Source organism: Apteryx mantelli, chromosome 3 (genome assembly GCF_036417845.1).
Source record: "Apteryx mantelli isolate bAptMan1 chromosome 3, bAptMan1.hap1, whole genome shotgun sequence".
NCBI lineage: Eukaryota > Metazoa > Chordata > Aves > Apterygiformes > Apterygidae > Apteryx > Apteryx mantelli.
This window is the reverse complement of record NC_089980.1, coordinates 29,998,420-30,019,986: the sequence shown is the minus strand read 5'-3', so window position 1 is coordinate 30,019,986 and position 21,567 is coordinate 29,998,420. Positions and strand designations below refer to the sequence as shown.

Here is a 21,567-nt window from a genome sequence, read left to right as displayed (position 1 = left end):
TCCTTTCCAAATTGCAAGAACTGTGGGGCAGGAGTTTTCTCTGATTATGCCTCTGTATTGTGTCTCTCACCTACATACTCTAATGTAATACAAATGAACAAACAAGTAACACTAAAAATGTGTTTAATTTTAATGAGAGGCCAAAGGAGGAGGAGAGAATAGGTTCTCTGTCCTCTGCTACTAACCTTTTGGTCCTAACTAACTTTCTGTAATATTAGCATCTACTATCAGAAACTGTTACAACAAATTTTTTCTTCTTACTATTACTTTCTATGAATATTGAGAGCAATTTCCTAATACATTTCTTTCAAATTAAGTTTACAGCAAAGTAACACCTCATACTATGCAGTCTGTTCACAATACCTCCCTTGAAGATAAATAAACTTGTAAAATCTTACCTCAACTAAAAGATCAACATCTGTCATATTTAATCAGCAATAAAGTCAGACATATAATTCTTCACAATTTATCCTTCACTAACACCATGTCATTTCCAAGCTGAAACATGGAAAAAAATTTGACATTTGCAGGCAGTGTGGCAGAAAGGCAGCTTGCCATGTTATCAAAATAATTTATGTTCTAAAATTCCTGCGAGTCCGACATGAAAATAACATCTCCACCATTCCAGCTCTTAGTTTAGACAACTCCAGTGTTACTTGATATGACATGCTCAGGACGAGAAATCATCTTAAACTGACATTGATAGTTCCCTGAGCTGACAAATACAAGTTGCTTAAATTTGCTGTGTGCTTGATTTTCTTTTCTAGTGAGCTATGCTTGAAACAGGAAAAGGGGGTCAGATCAGGGAGTTGAAGAGATTAAACTGCAATTTTGTTTTCCTTATTTTCAAGCTGGCCACTAGAATCAATCTCAGCCTGCTCTAAATTATGTCCAGCTGTCTATTGCCCCCAGGGACAATTCTAGCAGCCAGAATTAGCCGGAGTGCAGTGACATTTTGACCACACACAGTCTTCCTTCAGCCTACCTATCCTTGGGTTTTTGAGGACAGTAAGGGTGGCAGCAGGTTCTGCCAGGAAGAAAAAAATGTGAGCATTTAAGTCGCAAACACAAGCAAGTTAAAGAATGTATGAAAACTGTGTTTTTTGCAAGAAGCAAAAACTGAGACGTAACGAAGGGTTCACTAAGAGCAGGAAATACAGTGCTATCAGAATACTGATAGGAAAAATGGTATGAGCAACTGTTAGTAGGGGTTGGCCTCAGCTATGCTATATTGTACGGTCAGCAAGAAAGAGTGGATGATTTGACCAATTCTTACCTGACATCTTCAGACGTATTTTAAATATGTAAAATAAGTTCTTCTACCGCTGAGCAACTCAGATACCTCAAGTATTTCTCACCATTTCCCAGGGTCTAAATCCTGCTATTCCTACATCAGGCATATTTCCAATTGCTCCAGTAGGAAATATCTGAACTACAAAATTATAGACTGATTCTATTACTTCCATTTAAAGGATATATAATCCTTGGCAGAGTACAATATTTCAGTAAATGTATAAAAAAGAACTAAAGAACCATCTAAAGAACCATCTAAAAAAGAACTCATGTTTTACATATTTACTGGATTATTATAGAGTTATTTTCTAGGCCAGCTGTGCCAGAGATCTGCAACTCAGTATGACAATTTTTCAGGATTTCTCAAAGAGATTAGCTTGTCTAGGAGGGAGAAAAAGGTTCCAGGCCCTTCACAGTCAGTATTAAAAAGGTAAAAGTGCTTAAAAAATTAAGGGCCTCGTGGGTTCAACTAAGATAGAAGAATAGGGGAGAGCTGCACTACCACAGCACAGCACTTTGACCCAAGGAACAAAAATTGGGGGCCTAAAAAAATACACAGATTATCTTTATGTAGAAAGAATTCTCGGCACAGTTACTTGCGCCTCACCTTAAGCATTCCACCTACAAAAATTTCTAAATCTCCATAACACCTATTGATCCCTCCTTCAATCCATCAACTTTTCTAGTGGGTGGAGAAATAATGGCATATTATATGCAGAAGAAGCTCTTCAAGTAATGATTACTGAACTTGCATGGAGTCTGAAGGAACATTTTAAATTTCTCACTAAGTCTCCTTCTTGATACTGGAAGGAGATATCTTCCCTAGTTTAAATACTGTAGCCTATTCTTTTCTCTACTTGTCTCCCCCAGCCTTCAAAACTGTTTAAATAGCTGCTGTTAATGTCTCTCTCCCTTTGCCATCATTCTTGTTGTATCATTTCCACAGATTCTCCCTCAGTTCTTCACCAAACACAAGTATCCTGAATAGGATTTCAAATGACCAAAGCAAAGTAGAAGCAAAAATCCAACTTGAAAGTAGGCACTGTCAAATATCCCGACTCATACTATACTCTCAAGGCAATTCACAACTAAGGTCCATCTTATCCCGCTGAACACTAAATATCTGAGAATTATTCATTTGTACAATGTGACTGTCCCCTATATGTTATTCATTTGTCCCATGTGTGCTATCTCATCCTCTCCCTGGAAGAGAAGCAGGGTCACCAAATACTTTGTTCAGTGTTTTTATAATTTAGCTGTATTATATGCACACAAGTTATTATACGCCTATCCTAAACAACTGAAGGACTAAAAGAAGCAATGGGTATTTACAGCTGAAGGCTCTGGTAATCAAATGAATTCCTGTATTTTGCTCCTAGACTGATCTTCCCAGACTCTGACGGATTTTTTCATTTACCTTGTATCTATTTGTCTCCTTTAGATTATGAACCCCCACAGCTCTTTAATCATTTCCTCTTTGTCAACTGCTTTCCACAACAGCATTCCCATCTTAATTAGAATCTTTAACTGCTTTCATACAAATAGTTACTATCGATCACAGCAACTGCCATTGTGGCAGGCATTCCAGTATGAAGGACACTTCATATTTTTTATTTACTGGATTTAGAATGGACGGAAAAACACATTAGCTGTACTACTTTAAAATTCACATAGATTGCCCAGTCAGATAAATATTCATTATTATTGTTTGAAAAATCATAGCTCAGCTTAAATTTACTAAATTGACTAATGATTAATTGACTAACTATACTAAATGTATAAAAATATACATTTATAGACACTTTTAAAAAAATTAATTCCAAGGAGTATGCACAATGCCCAACATAAAGAAGTTTATCAAAAACTCTAATAAGACAACTGTAAGTGCATTTATCTTTTAAGTACTTATCTGCAAATCGAAAAAGTGACCACTGATGTCACCCTGCCTTCTGCTTAAATTTATGTACATGTTTTCATTGCACAAAAGAAGCTATACCACAACTACCCTGAAAGAATTACAGCAGTACAACTTTCTCACACTGGTTACCATTAGACCAATCCAAAGGTGCTTCTTATTGCTGTAACTATTCCTATATGGGTAGTGGATTCTACCACGCCAAGATGAACTCCCCTGGCATAACTGGATTACATGAAAATTAGCATTGTGATTTTTAAAAATCACAAAAGGAGACAACCATCAAACCTAAGTGCTTCTAGGATCATAGCTCTGTTTTCAAAGCCATATAAACTAAATCAACAAATGCCACCCCATTCCCAGAATAAAAGAAAAGAAAAGAGAAAAGAAAGGAAAGGAAAGGAAAGGAAAGGAAAGGAAAGGAAAGGAAAGGAAAGGAATAAAGCAAATTCGTAACTTTTTCGTTATGGGCTCAGGAAGAGCAAGGAAAAGGTATCTACATCTTCACTTGCACCCCAGTTCTGCTCCGAGCAAGGCCCGAATGGCGGCTGGCACCAGGGCAGGCTCCCCCGGAGATGGAGAGCAGAAACCCACCCGTGCCAAGCACCTGACAGGACCTGGCCAGGAAGGTTCACGCGCGTTAATACAACAGTCCTGTGGACTTCCAGTACTTCCACGGGGAACACGGTGGGGAAGACTCCGACATCCCTCCCTCAGCTTCGGGGCGGGAGCAGGCCTCCAGGCGCGACCAGCGCAGAGCCTCGAGGGCGGCTCTGCCCCTCTCGGGGTGACCGTCGGGTGGCTTCCCCGCGGCGCCCGCCATCACCCACCCCCCGCCGCCGGCCCGGCCCTCGCGCGCCCAAGATGGCGGCGGGGCGCCCCGCACCTGCTCGCCCGGGCCCGGAGCGGCGGCGGCGGCGGCGCTCGGAGCGGCGGGGAGCGGCGAGGGCCGCGCCCGGGCGCCCCGCCCGCCGCGAGGAAGGGGCCAGGCGGCCGCGGCGCCGGTAGGGGGCGCCCGGGGCCCCGGCGCAGCCGGGACCGTTTCTGTTCAGCCGAGGGCCCGCGAGGGGAGGCAGAGCGGGGAGGCAGAGCGAGGCGGCGGGCGGGCGCCGGCACCGCAGCGGAGCCAGCGGGCGGGCGCGGGGGCGGAGGGGGCCGAGCCGCCGCGGTGACCTGCTGCCGGGAGCAGCTCCAGTCGGTGCTGCGCTGCGCTGCGCGGCGCGGCCCCGCCAGGAGAGCCCCGGGCGCCGCGGCCGCAGGTAGGAGCCGCCGGCGCGGGGAGGCGCGGCCCGGCCGGCCCCGGCGGGGCGCCCCGCGGGCGCGGCCGGCCGGCGCGGGGCTGGGGACAGGGCGGGCCGGGCCGGGCCGGGCCGGCGGCGCCGCCGCGGGGACGGGGCACGAGCAGGTGCCCGGCGGGCGCCGCGGCGGCTGCGGGGGGCGCGGCGGGGCTCGGGGCGGGACGGCGGGCGTCCGGCGGCGCCGGTGGCATCGCCGCGCCGGGGCGCCCCGCGCTGCGCCTCCGCAATGGCCGAGGGAGCGGCGCGGCGGCCGTGCTGTCCCGCGCGCCGAGGTGAGCGGCGCCGCGGAGCTGCCCCGCCGCGGCGCCTTCGGCTTGGTGTGCTGCGCGCTCTTACCTCGCTCTGAAGCCTTTTTCTTCTCCTTTTCCTTCTTCTTTTTCAGCTGAACAAGATACAGCGGAGTGGAAACGCTGCCAAGCCTCGGCCGCTTCTTCAATCCGCAAGGGCTGCGTCCTGGCCTCTTCCCGCAGGTAGGAGCTCAGCGGGCGCTTCACACCGGCAGTGGGTGCGAGACCTGTTCCCGGAGGCGGCGGCTCTGTTTTCTAGCAAAGAAGCGCTAAAAATACTCCCGCTTTATTTGTTTTTCTTTCTTTCAAGGTTCATGATGTTGACAACTATGTTCTTGGCTGCTTTCATTCTTATTACAGTACATTCGCAGGAAACTGAGGAAACCATAACGTACACGGTAAGGTTTAATAGAGCTTGAGATAATTATTGCTTAGCAGGGATTCTTTTCTAAATGACCCTCAGGAAAAACCAACTTTCTTGCCAATATACAGCATGCAATACCAAGGTGTTTGACTTTAAATGTTAACCAGAAAATAATCTTATTCTACACTGAAACCTTATTTTAAAAGTTGAGGTTTACAAGACTGAACAAAATCGGCTCTAACTCCCTGTTCTGAAAAGCTTACCTATATGAGCTTGATGAACTGGACACGATTGTAAAGTTAATCTTTTGTCCTTTTTTTTTTTTTTTTTAATTTTCCTAGAACCCTCCTTTTAAATATATGCAACCTGACAGATAATTAGGTCAAACATTCTTTTGTGTTTTCTTTTGGATATTTCATGCTGTTTTTTAACAAAATATAAGTACTTCACAATTCAGTATTCTTAACAAACCATCTAAGTCATGGAGTGATCATACAAATGTCAGTTCTGAGCTACTTTTGAGCAATTGCTCTGCATGACTTGAAAAAAACTACTAGAATACTAGAAATAGATTCTGCTTATAACCAAGAGATGGGGTAAGAGATTTAGAAGGCCTTTTATAAGGCCGTTGTTTTTTTTTCTTCTCCTGCCAGTGTTCACTCTTTGGCTTCCATAATGAATGTCACAGAAGGAGTGGCAATTACATCGACTTGGGCTGGGGAAAAGCCCGCATTTTCACATCTGATTACAGTTGTAATCCCTGCAACTTGCTTCATTATGGGTGTACCTCTGAATATGCATACAGACACATTCTGCTTGTGTGGCATTGCACTAATTCTGCACACATGCAAGAAGTTAGAGAACCACAGCCAAAGACCGAGATTGTGTCTTATATGAGTAATCCCACTGAAGTCAGCGGGATGGCTCAGGCAAGTAAATATTGCAGAACTGGACCTTAGCGTAGAAGACAGGGCTCAAAGAAACCTCAAGCAAGCATCAGGAAGTCAATCATAAAATATCTTAACACTGTGCTTTAGAAGCAATAGACTTAAAGGTTGGGTGTACTTATATTTACAGGCTTGTGAGATTTTAAATCTGTATATATAAACAGTGATTACTGAAGACCTAAATACCTTTTGGAAATATAGATGAATATAGGGACCCCATCATTTTCCACTTTCATTACATATTCTCTTTAAAAAATTAAGTAGCATTTTTCTGATAAGCTTATTTAGTTTATACCAATGTTATATTTTTAGCATGTCTGGGTGACTTGAGTTCCTATTGTCCACTTTCAGATAGGTCTTAGCATTTAGGCTCTTAAGTGATCATTATACTTATGTAAAATTACTTTTAAACATAAAACTTAACTTCTGGAAATTTTACCCTTGGAATGCTACCTTTTCTCATATGGACATTGTATTTGTTTAGGGCCAAATCCTTTTCTATCATAAAACTCCTTTCAGCTTCAGTAAGAGTTGGACTTAAATATATACAACTTCTGTTGTGCATTAACAGGAATTGGGTGATTCAGTGAATGCATGAATTTGCTGTTTTCGTTTGGGTTTGTGTTTTCATAGCTACAGTAACTTTGGTGTTGTCAACTCAGCATGTAGTCATTCCTTTAGAGATTGAGAATTGTAATACAATTAGCTGTTCGCTTACCCCTTGCTAACATTGAAGGCTTTTACTTCCAACTCACTGCTACATTTAGCAGATCACTGGTGTCACCTGCAAATGAAAAAATATTTTCTATTCTACTGTTGAGTCAGTGTCTGGTAGTAACAAGTTTCTCAAAATAACTTGAGGATAGTGGAACATGGAACAAGTGGATCCCAGCATCAGAAGGGCAAATTTGTCACTTCTGAAGCAGAGGAGTTGCAAAAGATTTAGTTTGCTTGACTGCAACTAATTAGGTTAGTTTAATTCAATTCTTTTTTTCCTATAGGGCCATTAAAATAATATCCTGAACAGCATAGCATGCATATGCACCTACATAGTACAGCTCTGTCAGTTCATTGCTATTTTAAATGTCTACTGTATTTGGTAGCATTGTGACACTTAGGTAATCAGTTTCTGTAATTGTCACATGTGAGGAAAATTATAGTGTTCTAGGCGATTAATGCTTTTGGGCAGAAGGAATATGAAGATACCTATCTAAATTGCAGGGCAGAATTTTTAAAATTCTTCTAAAGTTGCTAGTTTGCATTGATATGAATAGTTGCTGAGTATAGTCTGGTTTGAATTTTGTGAAGTCTTATTTATATGAATAGTACTGCTGTTATAAACTTTAACAGTTTATTGTATGTCTCGCAATATAAATTGTCCTTCCTAGGCTGTAGTTCCTGGAGTCATGTGATTAAAAAGCATGTGAATGGATTTCCAGCAGTCACAGGATCTCTCCCATTGCTAGAGTGCTAATGGGAGAGAGGAAGAAGTAGAGGGGGATAGAGGCTCATTGGCCCCTCTGCCAGACCTGTTCCAGGAATGAAAGGTGTTCACCTCTTGGGTGGCAATGAACCAGATCAAAATTCACAAAAAATTACTTTTTTTCATAAGGAGATTGATACTGGTCAGTTGGGTCAGTCCAAAAGTCCATTTATTCCAGTATTCTGTCTCGGACAATGATCAATGGCAGATACTTTTAAAAAAAAAAGTGTGTAGGAACAAGGCTAGGAAAAAGTGATGCTTTTCTTGCCTTGTCCCCTACCCCCAGTAAAGCCTACTTAAACAAACTGTAGCTTAGGAATTTCCTGAGACAGAGGCTGTATCCATATATACTCTCTTTATTTTTCCTGCACAGCAGTGTCACACCTCTAGCTTACCAAGATATAGAAACAGCGTTTTCTCTAATGTCAAAGTTTGAGTTCATTGAAACATCCTTTATTTTTCTCTCCAAAATAAAACCCTGATTAAAATAACATTTTAAGTAGTCATTTATTGTTTTCCTCTGTGTCTTTTCTGTATAGCAATGCACAGATGGCTATGAATGGGATCCTATTAGGCAACGGTGCAAAGGTACAGTAAATCATTTTCAAAAAAAGACTTGTCATTGGAATTCTTCTAATGTTACCATTACACATCCCTGTTTTGGATAAAATGGTGTGCTTGCATGTCATTGTATTATTTGTATTAATGGCTGTTGCAGAAGGTTCTACTGTTAAAAGCATGACTTATGTTGTTGCTAACCACAGATATTGATGAATGTGAAATAGTCCCAGATGCATGTAAAGGTGGAATGAAATGTGTTAACCACTATGGAGGATACCTCTGTCTACCTAGAACAGCCCAAATTATTGTAAATGAGCGAGAAGAAGCAGCAGCTGAATCCACTAGTGGTCGAAATAATGTCATTCGACGGACTCCTGCTGATCCTCACCGTGCCCCTCCAAACCCAACTCATCAAATACAGTGTGCAGCTGGTTATGAACAAAGTGATCACAATGTGTGCCAAGGTAAGCAAGCTGCTGTATGTTTTACTTTCAGTATAAGTGGAGAGTATGTGATAACAAACCCACGCCTGGAAAATGACAACATATAACTCTTGCATTTATTAGAAATGTATTGTTGCACTATTATATTGGACAAATACTCACTTCCCTAAGATGTATAAAATACATGCATGTTGTTGTTCAGGGTAACAGAATTTGCAGTTCCTTGCATGTTACCGCCTGTTCCTTCTATTTCAGATTAACAGGTAGAATTAATTCAGTTGTCTGTAGATCTTCAGAAAAACTTAGTATGAACAAGCAATTTCAGTTGAGCATTTTGGACTGTATTAAGTATGTCCAAGAGAGGCAGTGCTTTGAAGAAAGTAGGCAACATAGCAGGACAATATAGACAAGTTCCAAAGACTTGAAAACTGCACTTTTTCAGTAAGTGAATGCTGAATAGAACAAAAAATAACCACTGTATGAACTTTCACTTAGACTTAGAACAGTGGGAGTTTTTTCCTATGCAGATCATATTTGTATGAGGGATGTTTCTCAAGTGGTAGGAACCAAACATCTTTACAGATCATGCTCTTCTGATCTGTATGGAAGTAGTCCTACACAGGCCCTGTCAGCTTACTTCCAGTCTTAGTTTAGCCAGTCACCAAAACTATGGCAATGAAAAGCTTTCATTTGAGTGTACATACACCACACAGTGCCAAAATTCTCAGGGTATTAGCAATGTTAATTGTATGCATTTAGGAATCAGACTTGCAAGCACTACTGTAAACTAAGACTGTTTCATTTATAAATAGTTTACTCTTTTACATGCTGAGTAACAAATGTTTCGTCCACTGTTTTTCTCTTTCATAAAAATGTATTCTACTCCTTGTTCATGAACTTGGCTTCCAAGCAAGTTAGTAGGATACCCATGCAAACATCAGAGGGCAAAATATGACCCCATTGCTCATCTTTTCCATTTTGCAGCCCTTAACAGTATAATCATATTAATATACTATTTGAGTAGCTATAATCAGGGCAAGCTGTATTACACAGTGGTAGTTCCAGTCTCCCTGCTATTCATGCATACAGAACATTATTTATCACTAGTAAGTAAATTCCTTGTCATTCTGAAGCACAGTAATCATCATGGAGGCTGGATAAGTTATTTTTGTAAGCCAGGAAATGCAACTCTGAGACTTTGCCTATCTAATAATGTTCAGCATTTCTGTCACTCTCATTCAAGAATGTCAAGTAATGAGTCACCAAAGGAGGTCAGTACCCTGATCCCCTTAACCTCAAGCTTTCACATGAGAAAATCGATGCAGAGTGAGGCAAATTATTTTCCCCAGCTTCAACTTTGCAAATTAGTGGCCGAACCGGGGACAGAATACTAGACTCCTGGGTTCAGTCTAGCATTCCACCCGTTACGTTATACTGCATTACTGTGACACTCGTCTTCACTGGTGAACTGTGATTAAAGTGCTTCAACTTTAGCATCTAACAATATTTTCATTTTATAATATTTGGAAGTAATGCTAGAAGATTTCCAAAAATGGAGCATCTCTTACTACAATGTTTTCAGATATACAAATAAGTGAAAGCTTAGGAAAACTTGCCAGTTTGTAGTACTAACGCCTTACCATATTCTGAATAACGGTTGTGAGTTTGGGTTAACTTTTTAAGGCTGATGAGTGGTTGGGGGATTTAGGTTTTTGTTGAGAAGACTGATAGAGATACTTCCTCCCCTGCTGTTCCCCCCCCCCCCCAAGCTTCCTGAAACTTGCAGCTGAATATTTGTATGCAATTTGCAAATCTTTGGTTAATTACAACAACAGCCAACTGTTGTTATAGTACCAGAATTTCGACTAGGAGACACAGTAAAGCCCAAGATTTCACCATAGTTTCTGAGTCAATCAGAGTTTTGCTACTAATTTCCTTGTGCCAAAATTTCATTCTAAATGCAGAAAGTATGGAAATATTAGTGTTTAAAAGCTGAAATGTGTTGCACTGAATGGATTCCAGCTGGAAAAAGGGTAGTGGACAGGGTGCTTGAAAGAAGGGATAAAAGACTTCTGGAGCACTTAAAGTATGCATTCAACTTCATGATCTTCATGCATTTCACTGCTGAAAATATCTTATAAAAGATAATCTTGATCAGCAATGGTCCCACTGTGGTTTTATTTAATTATGGTTAAAAGACTTTGCTGTGATAACTGCTTGAGGCTCCTAGGGAGTGTAACTTACACATATAGTCACACTTAAGCTTGTTTTATTGTTTAGTAAATCAAATATGAAGTCCAGCTCCTTCTAATTGTTTGCAGATGTATGACATTTTCCTTCCAGTCCAGCAGCACTAAGTATTTTATAACCAATGTGAAAGTGTGGAGACCTCTGTTTAAAACAATAACATGCTCTGAGGAACTATATTACTGACATCATACTGGAGTATGAGGGGCCTTCTGTTTTAATACAAACATCCACTCCCTCCTTAAACATTGAGTAGTGAGGGTATGATAAGCCAAACACACTCATGTTGGTTTCTGCACGTGGCGTAAGTGGGCACAAATTACATTAGTCATGTTTGACGTTAAGTGGCTTCAGTGATCTGCTGAGCTTAATGTTTGGGTAAGACGTGATACAGTGTTTCCAGATCCTATTTCTATTGATGTGAATGAGAAACATGCAGGGAGGTGGGTGATTCTCTGCACTTCATAAGCTACCAAAGGGTTGCTATATGCCTGACTTAAGAGATATTTAACACCTTTTTAACATCTGACCTGAAGAAAACAAGTGAAAATTAAGATATTTATAGAGCTTTGTCTACAATGCATGGTGTTATTTTAATGGAGACCACATAACACGTTAATAACACAGACGGCAGGGCTGATAGCTAAGCCCGCTGTCTTGCAGAAGACAGCTCTAGCAAAATGATTGTGGTTTCCTATCACATACGTAAAAGTCATTTTTATAACTACTATCAATCAGAAACAGGTTTTTGTGTAACTGTGTTTATCAGAAGTTTGTGGGAAGCAAAAACTTGCTGGAAAATTCTTAAGGTACTATTTCTGGATGGTAGGTGCCAGGAACCCCCAGAACTGATGACAAGATGAAGGGAGAGTATTCTGGACAAAGATCTTTTATGTAGAAAATGCACAAAGTAAAATTCAGTGCTTTGATTTAAAACACTTAAAATCAGAACTTAAGATAAATTAAGGTCATGACTAACTTTATCATTTTTCTTTTTTTTCTGATTTTTGTGTAGTTGGTTCCTGCTTCAGTTACTTTTACATTTGCCTTTAACAGAAAGTGCTGCTGAAATGGTGACCAAGTAGATTCCTGTGCATAGCACCTGCCAGCCTTTTCAGGAGGCCACTCAGATGAGATGTTCTCACCTGTTGATGTGAAAGTATCTCTCAAATTGGGAAAAGCTAAAAAGTGTAAGAAATATTTTTAAACAAGTTGAGTTAGCTAATTTTGATGGACACTTTTTTGCCTCACAGTAAAAATGAATGCCTGCACTCCATTGAGTGCATACAAGAAGACTGAATTGTGTTTCTACCATGTAGTTCAGGCACTCTGTGATTTGCAACTGCTCCTACCAAAGTCAAAGGAAAACTGCCCAATTAATTCAATTTTGTCAGATCTAGTCTGTAAGCAACTACTAGCTTTTCCCAGAATGTCATGACATTTAAACAAATTAAAAAAAGACCAAGCAAAGGCACCAAATAACCTGTAACCTTGAGAAGGGGAAGAACATTTTTGCCTTCCTACCATGCTGGTTGAATAAGCAATAAAGTAAATAAACTAAGCAAACTTTTCTGCTGTTCAGCTAAACCCCTAATTTAGCTTCCTGTATTTCTCCAGTCCTGTACACAGTCTCCTTGTAACCCTTCGTACCACTGTAACTGTAGAAGACATGGAAGAGGGATTGTAATAGAGATATCAATCCTTTCTTGTATGATGAAAGAATGACATACATGTCCCAGACAGTTCTGCATAGCATTGGTGGATGGTTGTTGTTTGTTTGTTTGTTTTTCTTCCCTTTTGTGGAGAAAGGAAAGGGGAGCAGAACTCATCTTGGTGCTATGGATATTTTTCCCTGCAAAATGTTTTTAGGCATCTCTTATTTGTTAGAGGTTTTTCTTGGTTTAATTATCTGGTACTGTTTAAAGTAACTTACCACACTCAATCTAGGCTTTTACCTCAAGAAGTTAAATAAGTTAATTACTCTTGTGTATCTAGATTCCATGTTTTGGAGGGTGGAGGGGTCAGGGGGAGCAGTTGGTGATGTTTTGTTTTCCACCCAGAAACCACTTTGTATAATACACATCATGGATGTGCAGCTAGCATACAAAGGTAGCAAAAATCATAAAAACGCAGGTGCACTCCGTCTGGCTCTTTGCAGAACCAGTTCAGGTTTAAGAGCCTGGGTGTGTCTCCAGTAGGGTACTCTGTGTTGACGTTTCCGCTTGGATGCGGAGTGCGCTTCTGAAATGCATCGCCTAATGAGCTCTGCTTACTGTGCTTAGATTCACATCACACATGAAACAGATTCTGTTCAGATGAAACTAAACCTGAAACACGCTGCAGGAGTGCCACTAATATGCTGCAACCGCTAATGAGCATTCAGGCCTCAGGAGCAGACTAGAGAGTACAAAGACACTCAGAAATGCAGCAACTGGAACACTTGAGCTTCTGCACCAGCTAATCTGCTCATGTTGGTCCACACTATTTGGTAATACAGACAACTTGTGTTTAATACATCACCTGAACAGCACAACAGGAACACAGCTGTGTAACAGCTTCTTAGGCTAGCCCCAGAACCATTTTGTGGAGCTTTTTTTAAAATCATGCCTGTAATTAGAAGAGTGTAGCATCTCAAGTTTTCTCACTTCTTGTACTTTTATGAGTACTTTTAGAAGTACATTAAAAAGAGCCTGAGTTGACAAGTTTAATTTCAGAGGTATTAATCAAAGCAAGACATTTTTAGTTTGGTGGTGGGGTTGGGGGAGAGACTCTGGAAGTAAAAGTAAGATCTAGTTATCTGTTTGGGGAAGACAACCCAAAGTAAATTACTCTCTTAATTGCCATTAGTTCATCAAACAGCTTATTGAGGCATAGTTAATATGTATATATATTTGCTACACTTTTATTTTTTAACCTACAGTAGTCTTCTGAAGAGACTGACCTTGTTACACTTGCTATTTGAATACTAATTATTTGGAAAACCCGTAGAATCTTGCCACTCTAAGGGAACCCACAAAAGGATACAAGCTGACATTTTCACGGCTCTTTGTACCAAGTGTTCGTAGAAGCCAATTAATTTGTGTATGTGTGGGTACATCATGCAGAGATCATCTTTCATCAGCCCATCCTGAACCAATTGTTCAAGCTGTTAATCTGTGAAGTTGCTGCATTTGTACTGCAAAGAGTCCTTGCTGGAGGATCTCTTTAATTTGTCTTGGGGAACTGGGGAGGGGGGAGGGAGGTCACCAGAAAACATCTTGTTTTGAGGGCCTGTTTTGGGGCATTTTCAAAATTTGGCTACTCTAAATCATCTTCCCATCTGTGCTATTTGCACAGCTGTGAGTGTCATGTCAAGACCTTGGATAGATATTCTCTGTTCTGTCTGACCATTTTACTGTGAACATCCATCACAAGCATAAATACTAGCAGCTGCTTCACTTCCTTTAGTTACTTACTGCTTTTCCATGATCCTGACTCCTGCGAGAATATGCTCAGGCCATTGCCACTAAGGATTCATAGCATATGCTAATCATGCTAAACATTGTAGATTCAAGGAAGCTTCAGAAAGTTGTATTACCTTAGCTGCCTGGATTGTGATTATGCAGGCAGTCATTAGACTTACAATTTATCTTAACAAAATAAACTTGTTAGCAGTCCTCATGGCTCTTATTTGAGAAAAATGGGATCATACGGGGTCATGTTGACTGTTATACCTTTGGATTTGATTTGTTGATTGTAAAGCGCATTTGCTTAGTAGCTCTAATTAGGCTAATGTCTTAGCAGACAAAGTATAGCAAATGTAGTTAGAAGGTGCATGGCATCGAATCCAGACACCCATCCTCTTTCAGAATTTCAGTCTCTAAGCTGGAGGTCTCTTTCATAGTGCAACCAGGAATAACACCAGATAGCAAAAGAGAGAAACATGGTTATGTCTAATCCTGATTGGGTATCACAGTATATTTGGCACTCTGTTAAAATGCATGGAGTATTTATATATGTCTACAAGGAATTCCCTGTGCTTGTCACAGACACTCAGTCAAAAGTTTCCTAGAAGTCAGTAAAACTTACAAGTAACAATAGCTGCCATCTGTTATGTTCAACAATGTTGGGTAGCATAAAACATGATCAGTGAGAGAAGAGGTTGGCTTTTGTTCCAACCATTTCAAAATCTGCTGTTAATGAATTGTCATCTATAAAGTTACAGTGGTGCAGTTTCCCTAGCAGCGTGAGAGCATTCCAGCAGCTGCTTTTGTCATCTTTCTTGGAAAATTTTATAGTAATACCATTGCCACTTTGAGGTAGACTCTTTCTCCTATTCTTCCATGAAGTATAGTGATTTTCTTAATTTCTGTTTGCTTTGAGCAGATCTGCAGTTACTTCATCCTGGACTAGCGCACTGTAGTTCTTTAGCCTGCTGAGAAGGGCTTTGTGTTCCTCCTTTCCCAAATTGTTTGCTCAAGGTAATTTTCTCTCAACTAACACTTTTTTTCTCTATATTTTCAAACCTGAGACTTGTTTCAGATAACAGCATTTTCATTATATATTATGTAATCTGTGTTTTAATTTTTTTCAGCATCAGTGAGAATGCTTTCATGTTGCATTCTTGCAGAGCCATTACCATTACAACCAGTTACTGAAAAACCTTCCAATGGCTTGACAGATCACTTATTTTGCTTTTTGGCTACCACTTCCCCTTGACCAAGTTGTCTATCAATCAGCAGCTATACATCTTCTCTTCTTGAGTATTTTATCAGTGAGCTATTTCCCTACATCTTGTTGCCAGCATGTTAATTTTCTGTTTACCACTGGCACTGAAGATAGCCAGCTTTTGAAGCTTTAATATTAGCACCCCAAATAGTTTTGATTACCCAGTCACCTTTCCTAACCATAAAACATCTCTACATGTTCTCAGCATTACTGATAATGCATTCCAGAGGTAAGAAGCTTCTTGCAGATCTCCAATAATGGAATGCTAATTTAGCAAGCTGGGTAACTAGTTCAAGAGCTGCAGTTCAAAACTGTTATTTATTTTCCTTATATTACTCTCTTTCCAAGTGATTTTCCTTGTTTCTTTTTCATGTTGGCAAAGCAAAATGATAGCTACAGTTTGTATTTGCCTTTCTGTGTGTGCCAAAATATTCCTAAAGGAAGAACAAAGCTTCTGACAAATAAGGAAGTGAGCTGTTTGATTCTTCACTATACCATCTAAAGAGGCATATGTTCCTTTGCATAGGCTTTTCTAAGGAAAAATATCTCCTGCACCACAGCCAAGTGAACCAGTCTCTGTTATTATTTGAACTAATTCAGTATGTTGTTATCATGCTGTTTTGCTACCATCCAGGACAGTGAGAATGTAGTACTGTAGCACTATACTAGCAAGATCTTTTTGGTCTTGTAGTAACTGTGATGAAACAGTCATTTCTGAGTTTGCCTTACTACATAGCATCTTAAACATTCTATACGTCAAGCATTGTATAGTCGACTGTTCTTGTATAGCACTTCACACAGTGCCTGTCATGGCACGGCAACCCCTTTGTCCTGTGCATGTTACTGAGTAGGAAGTTTCACTTTCATACGAGTTGAACTTGGCCATCTCCTTTCATTACGCTCCAGGACTATTTATCCTCATTTTCCCTCTGTGATGTTGTTTGAGATGTTTTTTTCTGGACTGTTATCATTTACATTTCTTCTGGAATCCTACATAGAAACTTTAAACATCCTTTCAGCTAGAAGGTTTTTGTCAAAGGAAAGTTTGCCAAGTGCCTTTCATACAGTTCAATTGCTTCTAAGCACAAGGTCCAAAGATCTGAATTTGGCTAGTAAGAGCTCTTTTCTCGTTATGTGACAAGAGTATACGGAATAGATAGTCAGCCATGTAAGGTTCATGGATAAAAGCATGAAAGTTCACAAAGATTATATCTGTTTTCATCTGTAACTTGCTAAGTTTCATTTCCATAGTACTCAGAAAGCGATTATTTTGGAGAGAAAGCAATTTGCCATAATTCAATAATACAGCAAAATTTAACTTGAAAAAACATGTTAAATGCTTAAGAATCCTGTTTATACCTTCTTTCATTTACATTTTAACTTCACTAAAATACAGGAGGGATTTGCAAATTGCAGATTTATGAAATAGTTTAGTACACATACAGTTATTATAAAATACCTTTTATGTTCATTCACATTTTTGTTTTATTTGTTGATCTAAAGTCATGTTAAAAGTTGGTTCTGTTGTAAGTATAGTGGAGAAATGTCTAATTTTTGTTATGTATAATTATATGGTAAAACCTGTAGCTTTGAAGCTGAAAAAAAGATACTAAGAAAACAGCATGTGTTACACATGCTTTTGTAAATTACAGTGCTTAGAAAACGTTCTTGAGGCATAGAAATTAATTAGACCTTTTCTGGCATCATGTATCCCAGTCTTTTAATTAAGCATTTTTAGAACTAGATACTCAGTAGACTCTTATCTGTCAGTATTACTGAATATCTCAGTAAGTAACTTCACCTAATCGAAAAATGCCAACTAACTATTCTGACTAATAATTCATTCTGCAGTTAAAAGGTTTTTTTCTACACAGCTTTCCTGTTTTCATTGTTCCTTTCGTTTTCTATTTTCATTGCACTTCACTATCAAAACAGTGTATTTCTGGAGGGGGAAGTATGATACTTGTTTGGTTAAGGATGGTGATGGTGACCGTAGATGGCTACCCATAGAAATAATTAAAATTCTAAAATAGGATGATGTACGATGTGGTATATAAATGTGTATCTCCTGGGAACACCTGTTTACTTTGTGAAGTTCTGAATCTTTATTACCTACTGATTAAAAAAATTCAGCCCTGTAAGTAAACGTACCCAGGCTTTTGGCATCATTTAAGCCTACTTAACACCATTCTGAAGTGGAGGAGACATGGCTGAGCCTTCTTTTGTAAGCTGAATTTAGTCTGGAGTAAATATCTACTCTAATGCATGACGTTGTGTGATGTGATATAAGCAAATCTGACATTGCACTTGAGGGTGTTTAGTCCATGTCTGAGCAGTTGCTCTGTGTAGTTTTCTTTGTACAAACAGAACTTGTTCAAGGATTTTTATATGCATGCATGCATGGGATTTCTGTTAACAGGCAACTGGTCATAATGTGTGCAGTCAAGTCCCAGTAGATAGTGAAAGCAATAGAGAGTACGGTGATTTCAAAGTTACAAGTCTGGATGACTTCAGGAATGTATGTTGTCTGTCACTAAAATCTTCAGCCTGACTTTTCAAAGTAGTTGGTGACTGTTCACCCATGAATCTTTTATTTCAAAAAGACTATCTTTAAAAAGGACTGCTGGCCTTTTCTGTCTGTGTAAATGATAAACTCATCTACCTTGATACTATTGATACATAAAGTTCACTGCCAGCTGTAACTTGCGCTAACAGAAAAGAAAAACTTTGATAAGCAATATGGCTATATAAAACTGGTGTTTATGTAAAGAAGATTTAGAAGTTCATTAGTTAAAATTCACAAGAGTTGAAGAAATCTATCAAAAATAGAAGAAATCTTATGGGAAGAAAAAATAACAGGATACCAGAAAAACAATGAGTAGTATGGACAATCAATTACTGCAGATTTCTTAGCATTAATGATATAAAAAGCAATCCTTTCAAATACTGTAGCAGTTGCCTGTTCAGACAGAAGTTTTATGTTAGAACTAGAAAATGGTTTGGACTTTTAACAGGTAATAATTTTCTATGTGATTTTAAAGAGGTTTCCAATAAACTAACATCTAATCACAGACTTGTGTAGAGGAAAACGAATAAAACATGGTAAAATGAGTAGATCCATAAGTGAGTATTTAGCTCATATGACTTAGCTCATAAAACTATCTTGATCAGAAAGATGGAGAAAGCACTTTTTCTCTTGTCTAGATAGCCAATGGAGAAGTTAGTATGTCTGAGATGCATTAGGAAAGAGCTAGAATTAAATATGTATTTAGAAGCAATAAATACATATTGGTAATTTGAGAACAAGTCATCTAAGTCAATAAAGATAGCACCATTTTAAGAAACAGATATCTTTTTCAGATGTCATAATGAAATAGAATTACACATCACAATTTTGAAACCATTTTGTTTAGCCAGCACCTGCATTACCGGATCTTATTTGTACTTTTATATCTTGTTTACTTAAAACACTTTCCCAGTAGATGAATTTGGTCTAAATAGACTGAAATTGATCTAAATAGACTTCCTGACAAAGAACAAGTTTTCAACATAGTTTTTATATGATATAGATGATACAAAACAATGTATTGGCTGTCACACTTAGGACTAGTTAAAAACAGTGATATTTCAATAGACACCATTGCAGTTAGTGCATAGACACATCAGAAATTGGCAATGCTTTGGAGCACCCACTGATCTTCTTTCACAGGCTGTGGAAGATAAGTTCTTACTTTATTCCTTCCAGAAGCTGTTGGAAAGTAAATGAGGAAAGTGTGGAGAATCCAAAACGGTCATTCCCATTTCCCATTGGTAAAGAAAAAAAGCATTCTTATCTAAAGTCATCCTGCTTGCATTTACTTTGGGTCCTGATTTTCCTCAATTGTATGTGGCTTAATTTGGATGATTGGGACAGATTTTCTTTCCAGCTCACTCCCTGTACATTACTTGAGTAGACGAGAAGTTAAGGGTAATCGCAAAACCCTAACTAAAGATACTGCAAGCACTTGTAGGCCCGGTATCCCTTTCTCTTTTATCTGGTGCAGAGAACCTTGTACAAGCAGATAAAAATGACAGGCCCAAGTCAGCAATATTGTACTGGGTGAGTACCTCTTGGACTGGTGGTGTATATAGAAGCAGCAGAGTGTTACAGCCCAAATGAGCATCAGTTGGAACAGAGTTATAACCATCTTCCTGATATGGTTTATGTACTGTAAAAGTTGGATGCAGGAAAAAAAACACCTGTTTTTCCATCTTGAACACTGCCAACCTTCATTATTTCAACAATCCAGAAACTATATTCCTAAATTTCAGTCTGTTATTCAGCATGTGCAAATGGTGATGGGGGGAGTGGAAATTTTATTTTGTTTTAATTCCAAGCTATTCCTCTGTCAGAAACTGTGGTTCTCTACTCCTATAGAAGGCAAAAAACTCCATTTCTAGAAGACAGCTACATGAAAAGGTTGCTTCATTATGTATTTAATCATAATTGAGAGTACATTTTGATTTAGACTCAAATTTCAGTATGCACCATTAAGAGATTCTCCTCCTTACTATGTATGCAGATTTATAAGGCTCCAGGCACCTTTGAAATAAATTGAAAGCACAGCCATGTAATAAAGCCAAAACCAGATACTAGCCAAGGAGATCCACCCAGCAACACCCTCGAACACGCTCAGCCTCTTCCCCTAAGCGCAGTTTTAGAGCACTTGTCTTGATCTTGTCTCTGCTCTCTCCACCCCTGTGAAAGCTTCCTGGGGGATTCCCCAGCTAACAGAGAAGCCTAAGCTATACTAGTGGCTGTTCGTGGTGGAGAAACAGTTCACTTGTTTGATTTCCCTGCCTATCAAACCGCTCACAGGGAATGCTGCCGTGTGCAATACTGCTCAACCCATTTCAGGGAGAATATTGCAAAACAGAAGCAGTTAACAGCAGGAGAAAGCAACAGTTAGGGGATGAGGAGAGGTTTTAAAGGCTGAGAAAAGAGATAAGAAAAGTGACAAAAGCATTGTGTTCCCCAGTTTACAGCACAAGAATTCAAAATGCCATTTGTGAAGCTAAAAGTTGGTTTGGTAGGAGGACCCCCAAAAAGTAAAAGCTTCCAGAACTTATTGCTATAGGATATGAGTGAGGCCAAGAACTTACAAACTTACTTAAACAAAGGACTGAGAATCTAATGGTTGTATACGTTTAAAGCAATCTTTAATTATTAACAAATATCAGGATGAGGTTAATTGTTGGGAGGTAGATAAATTTGCATATAACTGGCAATATTCTTACCCTTCTCTGAGCCTTCTCTGAGGTTTCCAGTGCTGCCCAATTTAGGGAAAGCACAGTGGATTAGAAGAACTGCAAATACGTTCCACTGTTAAATTTCCCATCTTTCTGCATTTCTGCATTTGGTGACTCCTACCTGTGGACTGGGCATAAAGCCTGCTTCACAAAGTTTTGCTCAATCCATCTGGTGGACATCTGATCTTCAGTATCATAATGGAACCATTTCCTGCCATATGAGCTGCAGAAGGTTGAGACTTTTTTTTTCTTAAACAGGGAGCAAACCAGTATAATTTTGTTGAATATTTGAAAGCATTAGGAAATTCAGACAAATGTACCTGTAATTCTGATAAATTTATGTACTAATAATCTGATCTAAAAGAGTATTAGCTATTAAATACAATTTAAAACAAATAAGTCAGGTGTTGATTTCAGAATGTTTTCGTCATAGAAATCACAGTTTGTTATTGTGAGGAAAAGCATGCAATACTGAAGTTCAGTGACATCATTTTGTACTGCAGTAGCTTTCAGGGACCTTAATTAGGCTCCATTTTTCTGGACTATCTATCCTGCTTTACAAGAAAAGATCCTGATGGTGCATGCATTTGCATACCTTAACAAGCACATACTCTACGCAAGATTATTGCCATGCTTAGTGTTATATTTAGGACAAAAGTAGCTGTTTCTTATATCATTCTTTGTATTTGATTCTTTGTTCTAATATCTGTCCTGTCCACCATAGCCAAAAAGG

The 21,567-nt window shown here is 39.5% G+C and overlaps 1 protein-coding gene across 1 annotated transcript in view; it reads left to right on the top strand.

The window, feature by feature from the left end:
* Nucleotides 1-4,351: 4,351 nt before the first annotated feature.
* The window catches only part of EFEMP1 (EGF containing fibulin extracellular matrix protein 1), a 54,016-nt gene continuing 36,800 nt past the window's right edge, over nt 4,352-21,567 (top strand). The window contains exons 1-5 of the mRNA XM_067293031.1: nt 4,352-4,467; nt 4,889-4,976; nt 5,104-5,191; nt 8,127-8,175; nt 8,352-8,612. Coding sequence (XP_067149132.1) covers nt 5,108-5,191; nt 8,127-8,175; nt 8,352-8,612 — 394 coding nt within the window. The 5' untranslated portion in view covers nt 4,352-4,467; nt 4,889-4,976; nt 5,104-5,107. The remainder of the gene's footprint in view (nt 4,468-4,888; nt 4,977-5,103; nt 5,192-8,126; nt 8,176-8,351; nt 8,613-21,567) is intronic.